At 50.5% G+C, this 12,471-nt stretch overlaps 1 protein-coding gene across 1 annotated transcript in view; it reads right to left on the bottom strand.

Annotated features, from left to right (window-relative positions):
- The window catches only part of SLIT3 (slit guidance ligand 3), a 582,494-nt gene that overhangs the window by 31,636 nt on the left and 538,387 nt on the right, over positions 1–12,471 (bottom strand). The window contains exons 24-26 of the mRNA XM_032851770.1: positions 8,180–8,251; positions 6,101–6,264; positions 3,554–3,678 (exon numbers count right to left, since the gene is read on the bottom strand). Of these exons, the coding sequence (XP_032707661.1) occupies positions 3,554–3,678; positions 6,101–6,264; positions 8,180–8,251 (361 nt within the window). The remainder of the gene's footprint in view (positions 1–3,553; positions 3,679–6,100; positions 6,265–8,179; positions 8,252–12,471) is intronic.

The raw sequence follows: 12,471 nt of genomic DNA on the forward strand, positions 1-12,471 counted from the left end.
TTCCTGAGATGGGGCCAGGTGGGCCGCTCTAGGACCTTGCCTAGTCAAAGTATGGTCCTTGGGCTACTAGCACTGGCATTCCCTGAGATCTTGTTAAAAATGCATAAACTTGGACCTGACCTCAGCTCTTATGGGTCAGAACCTGCATTTAAAAAGGTCTCCAAGAGGCTCCCGTGCACATTACAGTGTGAGGAGCGCTGTGCTGGGACACTGAACAGAGCCACATGAAACTAAATGGCTGAAAACAGAAGGAGCCCAAACATACACTGTCTTTCCCCCAGTGTTAGCAGAGCTGTAAAACCGTTCTCTCTCTGAAGCAGCTACTGAGTCTTGGCTCTGAGGCTGCCAAAGTGCATGCATGACCCGTTCCATCCTCGCAGGGGCTCTGCCGGTGAGTAGACGCTGCGTATGTGCAGGGACGGGGCGGGGCAGGGGGGGGGCACGTGAGGCTCAGAGGGAACTGGTTCCTTGTGGGGTGTAGACTCTCCTGCAAGGGAGATGTGGCCTCTGGGTTTAGCTCATGTACTTCCTAGGTGTGGGAGCTGCGGATGTTATTTGATCCTTTTGAACCCCAGTTTCTACAACTACCAGAAGAGGACAACAAAACGTCTTTCAGAGGATAAAAGAGAGTATGCGATCAGGTGATGTGCTTACGTTGCTTCACAGAGGCCTGGCATTATAGATGAACAGTAGCTGTTACTGAACATTACGCAGTGGGGGGGTCATGCTTTTTGGGGTAATATTGCAGCTTCCCATGGTCACTCAGACAGTCGGTGGAAAAACTGAGATTTGGGGAAATAATGAGATAAACGTCAAAACGCTGAGCGTGGTTTCGTGGGTGTCTGCTGATTGTTGCCAACTCTGCAACTCCCCCAGGACTTCTCAGTCACTCTGCTCGGGTGGACTCTGACCCCAGAAGAAGGGAATGCAGGGGAACAAACACAGGGCAGGGGGTCAGATGGAACCCATGGTTAAGGGACCTCTTTGGTTCTACCTGCTGCATTTTGAGGTTGAGGAGCCCGAGGTGGGGGGCGGGTAGTAGGAGCTGTTCCAGGTCACACAGTCAGGTAGAGACAAGCTCTGGGGGGTCCTGCTTGGTGTTCCTTCCACCAGCACGCCCTACTCTGCCCTGGTCTGGAAACTCTGACAGCTCCCACATGGCCACGGACTCATGGTGATTGCCAACAGGCCATGAATGAGGTGGTCAAGAGCATGGGTTCTGGAATCAGGTGGTTCTAAGCTCTGAATCCCAACGGTCTCATCCACTATCAGTTTCCTAAACTGGAAAACGGACCTGGCCTTCTAGGGCTTCGAGGAGGGGTAGGCAAGATAATGCTTGCACCTTGTTCAGTGTGCTGTCGGTATGCAGCAGGCACAGTAAATGCTGCCTGCTCATGTTCCTGCTGTCCTAGTCATCACCATCATCACCACCACGCACCGTCCCACCACCAGCGTCCTCCACGTACCCCAGACCTGTGCAAGCCCAGCGGCTTCCTAAAGGCCCCAATTTCTGCTCAAATTCTTCCACAAGACATTCAGAACCTTGCGAGCGAAGTCCAAACAAGCGGCCTTGTCCCGCCAGAGCCCTGTGCTTGCACTCTGCTCTGACACCGAAGGCCAGGCCAGTTTCACAAGCGTAGCAGGAAGTGGGGCAGGAAGCAGCCGGGGGCTGCAAACCCAGCTCCTGGACTTCCAGACGCAGGCTGATTGGACAGAGAAGGGAGTGAGACTCAGACTGTGAAGTGGTTTCCCTTATCTTTCAGAGAGGGATGACACTGCCCGCCTCAAAGGCGATTATAAAACTTAGGGGAGGGAATAAATGCAAACGTCCAGCTGAGCGCCCAGCACACAGTCAATGCATAAAAGAGAACTACATACATCTGGAACTGGGGATGTCATAAATGTACATGTCCCCTTTCTAGGAGAGCAACTGATGGCCTCTGACCATTCAGGGTCATGGACCGAGAGTCCTGGGTGAAGGTGAAGCCGAAGGCAGCAGCAGGCCAGCTTACTGCGTGCTTACTGAACGACTCTCCTAGGTGCGTTGCACACGTTACTGTGCCTGTGATTTGCACCGCACACCTGTGAGATGGGCCCTGGTTTGTCGATGGAAGGCGGAGAGGAGACCCCTGGCCACTACAGCACAGCACAGCTGGAGTCCACACTTGCCCTCTCTGTAATCCCACAGCCTGTTTTCTGCATTAAATTCATACAAGGGAGCTTGAGGACCTAGGCCCGAGGATGTCATCTTAATTTCTCTACTTCCCCTGCAATGTCTGTGCACATACACACGTAGGATGCCTGGGTCTGGCTTGGTTGGCTGGGGCAAGACTGGCTGGCAGGCTGCAAAGGGAATCCTCTGGCTCTCCTGTGCCAGGCCCATAGGTGGCACTCTGACACTGTCGGCTGGAGACACAGCTGGAGTGAAATAGCCACCGGGGGAGCCCTGTTCCCCAGAGTGAGTCTGCCCCTCAAGCTGGTCACTACACACGCAGATGCCCCTGGGGACAGCAGGCCCAGCGATGCCGGCTCCCTCCCACTCTGCCACACTAGCCATGGGCGTTAGATAGGCTCTGGCGTGGTCCTGCAACTCCTGGCTTGCCCACTCCATTTGGATGGGCACCCTGGGGAGGTGGGAAGTGGGGGAGGTCCTGGGGAAGAGGATTCAGCCACGGCTTTGCTGACCCCAGTGAGGCACAGTGAGGGGCTCGGCCATCCAGGGGAAAGGGTGGGGACTTTGGAATCACACAGCGCTAGGTCCTATCCCAACCCTACTATTTATGAGCTTTGGGACATTGAGTCAAGCCCTTTCAACAGTCCAAGACGCAGTTTCCACATCTGTGGATGGGAAGTAATTAGTCTTCCTCATAGGGTGTGTTTAAAAAGTAAAGGTGAATAAAATGCCAAGCAGACCACCTGCCACGTAGTCCATACTCTATAGATGTTAGTAGGGAGGCAGGATAACATGTTCTAGATGGTGCTAGATGAGAAGAACGGAGGAAAAGTTGTTCTGGAGGTAGCCTGGATTTCTAGGGAGGACACCCAGGAGAACGGGCATCTCCATCCCCTTATGGGCTCACCCGAGCCTGTGAACAGTGTGTTGGCTTGGCAGCCCCCAGGCCTTTCAATCTACCGTTCTTCTTGAACTTCAGCTGGAGTGGCGCTTCCAGCCCTGGCCATCGGAGGGCGGAGCTGGGGAGGTGGAAGGGAGGATCTGGAAATCCCCTTGAAGGGAAGCCAGGATGGTGAGTTCCACAGATGCCTCTGCTTGGAAACATCTGAACTCTCTGAGACTTAACTTTCCCATGTTTAGCAAAGAGCATACAAATACTACATTTCCTCCTTATCTCGGAGTGTCACTGTCAAGACTGTAGGGGTTCTCTATGTTTTGTACGACTGGGCAGCAGTGGACGAGGAGTGGTATTGGCAAAGACCACTCCAGAGTGACCAGCAAAATGGAGTTGTCCCGGCTGCCCTTGGAGAAGGAAGGGTCAGCAGAGCACAGGGCCCCTCCTGGGGCCGTGGAGGGTGGGGGCAAGGCTTCCCGTCTTACCTTGTAGCCATAGGGGCAGGTGCAGTGGTACAGCTCCACGGGATCCTGGCTGCACGTCCCGTTGTTCCTGCACGGGCTGGAGAGGCAGGCATTGCACTTGGCTGCAATGTTGATGTCCACTGGCCCTGGACAGCAAAATCAGAATGCTGGTAGCAGGTCACGGTCACCCATCCCTCCCATCCTCTCCTCTCTGGCCCCATCCTCAACCAGCTGCCAGCTCCTCTCCATCTCTACACACAGAGGGCAGTTGGCCCTCCCCAGCCAGCACCATCCAGTCTAGCTAGAGTCCCATTAATGCAGTCACTGTCCAGTGAGGGAAAAAAATCATAGTGGAGCATCATTCAGAAGCACTTCTGCAGTCAAATCAATTACTATAATTAGTCTGATCCGATTTTGGAGCTAATCTACAAACAATGCACCATAATTAGAAGCCCCTTGTGTATCTTTTAATGTTCTGGGAGCTCTGGGTCCAGGCTCCATTTGGACCTCCCAATCCTCTGCCCCCAAGCACCCTTCCCCATGGAGTAGTTCAGGCTAGGCTAAGGAGGGCATGGTGCCTGGGCCAAAGGAAGTCCTTCTTGTGGAACCCTTGAACTGGAGGGAGGAGGGAAGAAGTGACGGCAAAAGACACAGCGATGAGGTCAGTGGTGGCTGGCAGACTGTGCTCAGGCGCACATTGCCTCTATGACAGTTCTGACCATGTCCTGTTCTCTTCAGCTGTAAGGGTGGGGGGTGGCCCTCATGGTCCCTGCACAGAGCTTTGGAGACTGGGTTGAGACTGACCCGCCCAGGCAAGTCTGACCATTTGTGGGTAAGGGAACAGAAAGAACGGCCCGACGGAGGCTCTGCCAGCTGACTCAAAGCCAGGCTTCATATTAGGAAAGGGACGCTCTCTGGCCTGGTTTGCCGGGGACTGAGGGGATTCCCAGGATGCAGAACTTTCAGTGCAAACACCAGGAAGGTCCCAGCCAAACTGGGATGAACAGGTCACCTTACGGTACGAACAGCCAAGATGCTTTTAAATATCCCCAGCGCGCCCAGGCTGTGCCCCACCCCGACTGAATTTAAAACCTGGAGCTTGGGGCCCAGGCACCAGTAGAAAGGTCCTCAAGTGATTCCAAAATGTGCAGCTATGAGTGAGAAGCACTGTTTTAGAGTGAGCCGGGCCTCTTTAACATCAATCAAGTCAGATGTTTTGGAAGCAGGAGGAGGAAAATGAAAAATTAGCTTAAAACCAATGGAATGTTTTCCTGCTTTAAGCAAAAATGTGAGACACATGAAGTTTATAGAGCAATCAAAGCATGTATGTAAATCAAACTCAAGGCTCTAAGAGATGAGCAAAGGACATTAACAGAAAATATATAATACAAGCGGAAAGTAAATTTTTGAAAAAAAAACTGTTTCCCCAATAAAGACAGACAAAAGAGGAGATATGATTTTTTTTAAGCCTCTCTAATTAGAAATGAGATGAAATGAGATAAAATAATGCATGAGTCTGGTGGAAAATGCACTCAAATGTTGCTATTGGGGGCATAAAGTGGTTTACGACCTTTTTGGAAACCAATCGGCAATATGCGTGAAGACCTTAAAGATGATCACATACTCTGGCTCAGTAGCTTCTGTTCTCTGAATCTTACTAAGGATCTAATTGTATTTTATTTTCTTAGAGGGAGGGGGCAAAGAGAGAGAGGGTGGGGGGAAGGGCAAAGGGAGAGGGAAAGAATCCCCAGCAGACTCCATGCTGAGTGTGGAGCCCAATACGGGGCTTGATCTCACGACCCATTGCTGAAATCAAGAGTTGGACACTGAACCCACTGAGCCACCCAGGAACCCCTAAGTGTATAATTTTAAATAGAGAAAGACCTTTATGCATCAGTAGTAAGAAAATAATTGGAAATATCAGTGAGTACTATGGGTTCAGAAGCAGGAATTGGTTAAAGGAGTTATGGCAGACTATTAGCCTGGTGGGCAAGACTGGGAACTCTGGGATCAGAAAGACCTGGAAGCCTCCTAAGACAAGTCTTGAGAAGTCCTTTAACCTAGGTAAGCCTGAGCTTTCTCATTTTTAAAAATAAGGGTAATACTGAAGTCTACCGAGAGTGTCGGGGAATTAAATAAATACTTGGAAATTGAGAATTAAATGAAATAACACACAAAAAAGGGCTTAACATCATGCCCAGCACATAAGAACTCAGTAGTGGTTTGTTATCATAATGATATAGTCGATTAAAATCTCAGGTACCAAAAGCTTGCCATAGTAAAAATGGGAAAATGCTTATGCTTTAAGAATGTTGGGTAAAGAAAGGCAGGCTAAAGATTTTTCTCTCTGCAAAACTACATAGAGAAAGCAGTCAGTGAGGAACACATAGGGATGCCAGCAGTGGGACCTGGAGGAGAGATAACAAAGCATCTGAGTCTCTCGAGGTGGCCCATGGAAGAGATGGGGCAGTGGTTGCAGAAGTCCCATCTGTTGAGATGCCCAGCTCTGACGGGCTGTTGGAGACAGAGCAGACCCCGGGGTGGGGGCAGGGGAGAGTCAGCAGGTACCTTTGCACTGGAACCGGTGGGTGGGGGTGGTGAGCAGGAGTCTGTCGGCCATGGGCTCGGGGCTACTGCAGCGGGCGATGCCAGGTTCCTTGTACCCCGCCTTTACCCACTCTGAGAGCCAGCGCAGACTGCAGTCACAGTGGAGTGGATTGGTTCCCAGCGCCCTAGAAGGCAGAACAAGATGTCAGGGCCCCCTGCTCAGCTTGGCCCAGAGGCTCCACGGAAAAACAGAATCTTCAGACTCTGGCAGGATTAGGGGTGTCTGACTGGAGGCCTAATGGAGAAGTAGTTTCCACTGGGCTAGTTTCCACCAGACTCCAGATAGTCCTTCCAATCCCTCCAGATGTTTCCACCCCACCTAAGGCCCTCCCACATCTGAGGTTTTGCTCGCACCTGCCCTGCTAAGATTCAATCCTCAAGTCAACCCCAATCCTAGCCCTTCCAGGATGCTTCGAACTTTGGCCAGCTGACTCTCCGGCTCACTTGCCCAAAAGGGTCTACTCTGCAGAGAAGGTGCTGGTACACAGCAACCTAGGGAGAAGCTTCAGACCACAGAAAGGGCTCAGAGCCCGCCACACCTACACATTCTGTGTCAGTATATTGATGATTTTGAGCTAAAGGTACTTGAGAAACGGCAGGTGCCAGAGGGGCTCTCTGACCTCCCTCTTTCTTTCTTTCTTTCATTTTTTTAAAGATTTTATTTATTTATTTATTTGTCAGAGAGAGAATGAGAGAGAACAGAAGCAGGCAGAGTGGCAGGCAGAGGCAGAGAGAGAAGCAGGCTCCCTGCTGAGCAAGGAGCCTGATGCGGGACTTGATCCCAGCACCCTGGGATCAGGACCCGAGCCGAAGGCAGTGGCCTAACCAACTGAGCCACCCAGGCATCCCGACCTCCCTCTTTCTACCTAAGAGCAACTCATAAAGTTTCCTGTGAGAAAGCTGCCTTCCCTGCACCAAAAAGAGAAGATTCTTACCACTAGAGCCTGGGAGTCCATGCCGAAATGGACCCCTACGAACAAGCTTGTTCAAATAACCCTGATCTTCCAACAGTCCCTCAATATATTTCCTGGCCACCACCCCTTAACAGACTGCCCCAGCCCAAGGCCCTTTGTCTTGTCCCATCCCTATAATCATTCCTTATATAAAAATGTATATAAGCTTTTGGGCCCAATGGTGGCTTCGGGTCTTCATTTTCCTTTTAAAGACCCCCACGTACACATAAAAATACCAAATACATTTGTATGCTTTTCTCCTGTTGCTCTGTCTTATGTTCATCTAATTCTTAGGCCAGTCACAGGACCCAAGGGGGTAGAAGCTGACTACACCAGTCAGCTTAAAAATGCACAGGAGGGGGGATGGCACAGGCTGGTGCAGACCTCTGCATGGGGGTGTCTAGACAGAAAATACAAGAACTTTTGCTTCTTTCAAAAATCATATCCTTTAGCATTTCTACTTCTTGAATGTTTTATAAGGTACATACATAATGTATCAGTATCACAGTATATGCATGCACTATGAAAATAATTAAATATGCATGGAGTAGGTATACAGACTCAAAAATGGTCACTAGCAGAGGTATGTAACAGCTAATATGTGCAGACCTCGGTTTCCCCTGCATAAAATGGGGAGGGAACACCTCATGCCGAGTTGTAGTGAGTTTGTGCTCTAGAGTCAAGGTGAACCAGGATTTGAACCAGGGCTCTGGTTCTGGATTGGACAAAGTCTTGAGCTCTTCTCAATTTTTAAGTTTCGCCATGTGTAATAAGGGGACAGAAATGTTTTATTGCTGTAACAAGTAAATGAGATAATTCATCTAAAGTGTTTATCACATAGTAAGAGTTTTATGTTAGTTCTTCTTATTAAACATTTACATTGTTTACATAATTGATGACGCCCCTGAAGGTGTCTGAGGCAGAGAACACACAAGGTGCACCACGTGGGCACGTTTTTTTGGAACGCGCTCTGTGTGTACCGGAAAGAACATACGCTGAAATGGGTACAGGGACGGCACGATCCCTGGCACGATCATGATACTCTGTCTTCAGCGGATCCATACCCAGGAGAACTAAGGCTACTTACAGATGGGAAAGAGATGTCAGGTCGCGGAAGGAGCCTTCGGGAACGCTGGAAATGTCATTGCCGTGGAGAGTCCTGAAGAGGAAGCACAGGGTGGAGGTCAAACCCCAGTTACGGTTCTGAGCTCAGCATGCCCTTGGGGTCCCCGACTGGCCCCAACACCCCTCGACTGTACTCAGAGCCCCACTGTTCCTAGAAGGAGGTGCCTCCTCTGTGGCGGGTGTGTGCCCATTTCCATGTCCAGCTCAGCAGTGCGGATGGTGGGGAGTGGGTAGAGGGTTTGAGGGAGATGAGGATGGAATTTTGAATCTGACAGGCCCAGGGTGGAAGGAGAAACCAGTCCCTTTTAGTTGTGGGATCCTGGGTGCATTAGCTTTACTCTTCTGAGCCTCCGTTTTGGCACCTGAAACATGGAGAGAGATGTCTACGTAATGGAGGCAATGGAGAGATTCTGGGAAGAACCATGGTCGAGACTAAGCTCTAGAGCTAGGCTGCTTGCCTTCAACTCCTGACTCTGCCACTTACCAGCTGTGTGACTCTGGCCAAAGTTATTTACCTCTCTGTGCCTCAGTTGCCTATTGTACAGCGGGAATGAAAGTAAACAGATTTGTCAGAGAAGGTGGTTGTGGGTGCATTAATCCATACAAAGTCTAGCATTTTCTATGTGCTAAATGACCAACCATTATTCATATATGTGAAAGGGTCTTGAAAAATGGCTGGTACAGATCAATAAATTAGTTCCCTTCACATTCACCTACAGAGATTTGGGGCAGACTGAGAAACGTTATGAATCCCAGCTCAGGTGACAGAGGGAGGGGGGGTTCTCCCCGGGAGAGTCCATGGAGCTGGACACTCATCCAGGTTTGGCGTCTGCCATGACACCAACGTATCTGGTGCTCGCGTGCCTCCAAGTGCATTTTCTGACAGCATGTCCAAGAGGCCAGGCGACACGCTCGGTATTCATCACACCCAAGAGCTGGGAGCCATTCTCACTTGCAGAATCACGGCATAGACGGCACTTTTAGTAAATGGCTGCAGGATAGGTCCACAAGAAAAACGAAATGCACACTGCGTCAGCACTCAGGTAGCCCTAGTAAATCCGTAACTCATGGCTTACACACTCCTTTGAAGGACTGATCATCAAACACCCATAGAAAGTCCCCACCCCGATGACTCCCTTGGGTCTGGCCTGTGGAATGCAGGGTAGGTGAAATTCACAGACACTCAGGGGCTCCACTGGTGACTACCGCACACGGCCGTCTGTGCTGGGAAGGAGCCCACCAACAATGGGGCGGTGAGAAGTGACTGTGGAAGTGTAAAAGGATCCTAACTAATGAATCTGCCCTTTTGTTTTCCTTTTAGCTGATAGCCTGCCCTGGGCTTTGAGCTGGAATATAGACAGGAGCTTAATTACACTTAACACAGAACAGAGTCTCTCTGACAGACTGAGTGCCAGAGCCAACAGATTTCCGAGACCCATCCTCAGGGGCTCTGATCCCATGTATTTGGATGGGGGCGGGGGCAGGAGGCTGCATTTCTAACCAACTCCCAAGTGACGCTCATGCTCTCGGTCCCCTGAACCACATTTAGCTGCCCTAGGTCATCACCCTCATCACCTCAAGCCCCTTCCTCTTTTGTATCCCCAGGACAGCTGGAAGAAGGTACCCAGTCCTCCAAAGAGAGCTGGAGGTAGCTTCTCTTTCCCCGGATAAGAAGGGGCCAGAAGCACTTCTTAACACGCACTAGTATCATCTAGTCTGGAATGCATGTGATTATTTATGAATCATACCGGCTCCTGCCTGCTATTAGCTTGGATGACTTCATGGCTGCTTGCTGTTCAGCAAATGCACCCAGCCCCGTTGTTAATCATTTCTGAATGAGGCCTGGGCCCCTGGAGAGGCACGAAGCCCTAATTTAAAAACACCAAATGACCCAAAGGCAGCTTTGGCGCTGTGACTCCTGCAAGTCACGCTCCCATTTATTACGAGCTGAGCCACTGAGATCTCCATAAACTGCAGAGTAACGGGGCTGTAATTTACTGGGACAGCACTAAAGAAATCTGTCTATGCTGCAGGTTCCCACTCCCGGTTTGGCCCCCAAAGAAAGACTCTTGCCTGTCCCGCCACCATCCTCAGGGCTGTCCAGGAAGTGGGACAGCTCATCTTCAAGGGCCCGGGACTCCTTCCCTGCTGACTCTCAGGAGGTGTTAAGGCCCAAACTTGGGCATTTTGAGGTGTAGATGAGGGCATCACTTGGAGTAACATGAAAGCAGAACCTTCTCATGACAGTTCTGAGTTGCCTGAACCTCAGGTCTCTAGACCCCCAGGTGCTCACGGTATGTGTACGTGAGGCAGGTGCTCAGGGTTTGTGTGACAGATGGCAGGGACGACCATCATCCTATCCTGTATGCTCATGGGGGTGGGTGGGCAGATTCTCTTCTGAGCAGGCTAGGTCACTCTCCCGTGACTTGGGGGTTACGTTCTAGATCAGAATGCCTGGGTGTGCGTCCCTATTCTGAACACCGCTGGCTATGTGATTATCTGATTCGAGGGAATTCATCTTTCCGTTTCAGTTTTCTGATCTCTCAGATGGAGGAATTCTTAGGATCCACTCACAGTAGATATCTTTTCGGGGGTATGGGTGGATTGATATCAATCTCTTTTCGGTAACAGCTCCTTTTCCATGGGGGAGTCACCTTTCCCCACCTCTCAGTCCATCTGTGCCCAGTCCACCCGCGCACAACTATGGCCCAAGTCAGCATCAGCCCAGAGTCTCTGAGAGGGGTTGGAGGCTGAGTATGTGACCTAAGTGGACCAGTGGGAGACATTTCTGGGGCTTTCTCTGGAACTGTTAAGCCAGAGACAGTTTCACTTGGAGAAGCAGAAAGAGGCACATTTCTGATAGTACAACGGGAGCTCCCAAACCCAGTCCCAGAATGTAATGTCTACTACTGACTGTTTCAGTTACCTGCATTGAGAAATTCTCTTCCTGCTTAAGGTGGTTTGAAATGATTTTCTCCTCCTTCAGTCAGGAAGGGATCTAACATACTATTTCCTAAACCAGTTGCAGAGATTAAAGATACAATGCAAAAGTTCAGATGGCATAGAGCTCAGTGCAGAGCCTGCCCGGAACACGTACTCGCTCATGTGAGCTGCGATTATGGCTAGCTTCGTCATGATTTCGTCCCCTCGAGGCTCCGGGACGTTTTGGGGCTAGCCCTCTAAAAACATTCCCCCCACATAGTGGAAGCCTGAAGCTATGCAGTTTATACCCTGCAAAGGCAGTAGTGAGTCAGATTCCCAGGCTGGAGAAGAGACACCTTGGGTTTTGGCAGAGTGACCCTGTGCCCATCACCTTCCAGCCTATGTTTCTTTCCACCACACTCTTTAACTCTCATCATCTCTAGGCCATGTCCCTCCAGTCGTCAAGGAAAATCTGAAATGGGCAGCAAGGAAAAGAGATAACCTCTGGCTGGGAAGGAGAGAATGTGGTGGCAAGAGGACTGGGCTGGTTGCTGGGAGCCTGGTTCCCACCCAGCTTCTGGTCCGGCCTCGTGGGCTAGTCCTGCAGCACTGCTTCCTGCTCCCGCCCTCAGAAGCTGCACTCCCCTCCCAACTGCCGCTCCTTGGGGGTCCCCATGCACATGCCCTTCCTTCAAGGACTCTGTCCAGGAAAATTATATTCTCCCGGCCTAGAATATTCTCCACTCCACTTTGGCAAAGTGACTCAACCTTGCCGAGCCTATTTCCTGGTCTGGGGGATGGCGATAATGGTGGTACATTCTTCGGAGGGTGGATTTGAGAAGAGGCTATGATTAACTAAAGCATGTAGCCCAGGCTGTATAGTACACACAGAAGGTTTGATAACTGTCAGCCGTGATTATGATATCCCTCTCAGAAAGCCTTCTCAGTGGATGGCCAGGACTGGGTCACATGCCTCTCCCGTGTAGTCCTGTGGCTCCCTCCCAGGTACCACCACGTGTGGCAGGAGGTTATCTACTTGTCTGTTTCCTCTTCTAGACCGTGAGCTCTCTGGGGATGGGAATTGTGTTTCATTATTTTCCTCTCTGATGTCTAGCACAGTATTTAACTAATAGTGGGCATTTAGGAAAGGATAAATAAGTGAATGTGGACAAGTCACTAAGCCTTTCTGAATCTGTCTTCTTATCTTATAAACAAGAGGTTTGGATAGGATAATTTTTTAAAGATTTTATTTATTTGGGTTGGGGGGGAGAGAGAATGAGCAGGGGGAGGAGAAGCGGGGCAACAGACTCCCCTTCCCAGACTCCCCGCTGA

The sequence above is a fragment of the Lontra canadensis genome, unplaced genomic scaffold (genome assembly GCF_010015895.1).
Source record: "Lontra canadensis isolate GAN:19392208 unplaced genomic scaffold, GSC_riverotter_1.0 scaffold5, whole genome shotgun sequence".
NCBI lineage: Eukaryota > Metazoa > Chordata > Mammalia > Carnivora > Mustelidae > Lontra > Lontra canadensis.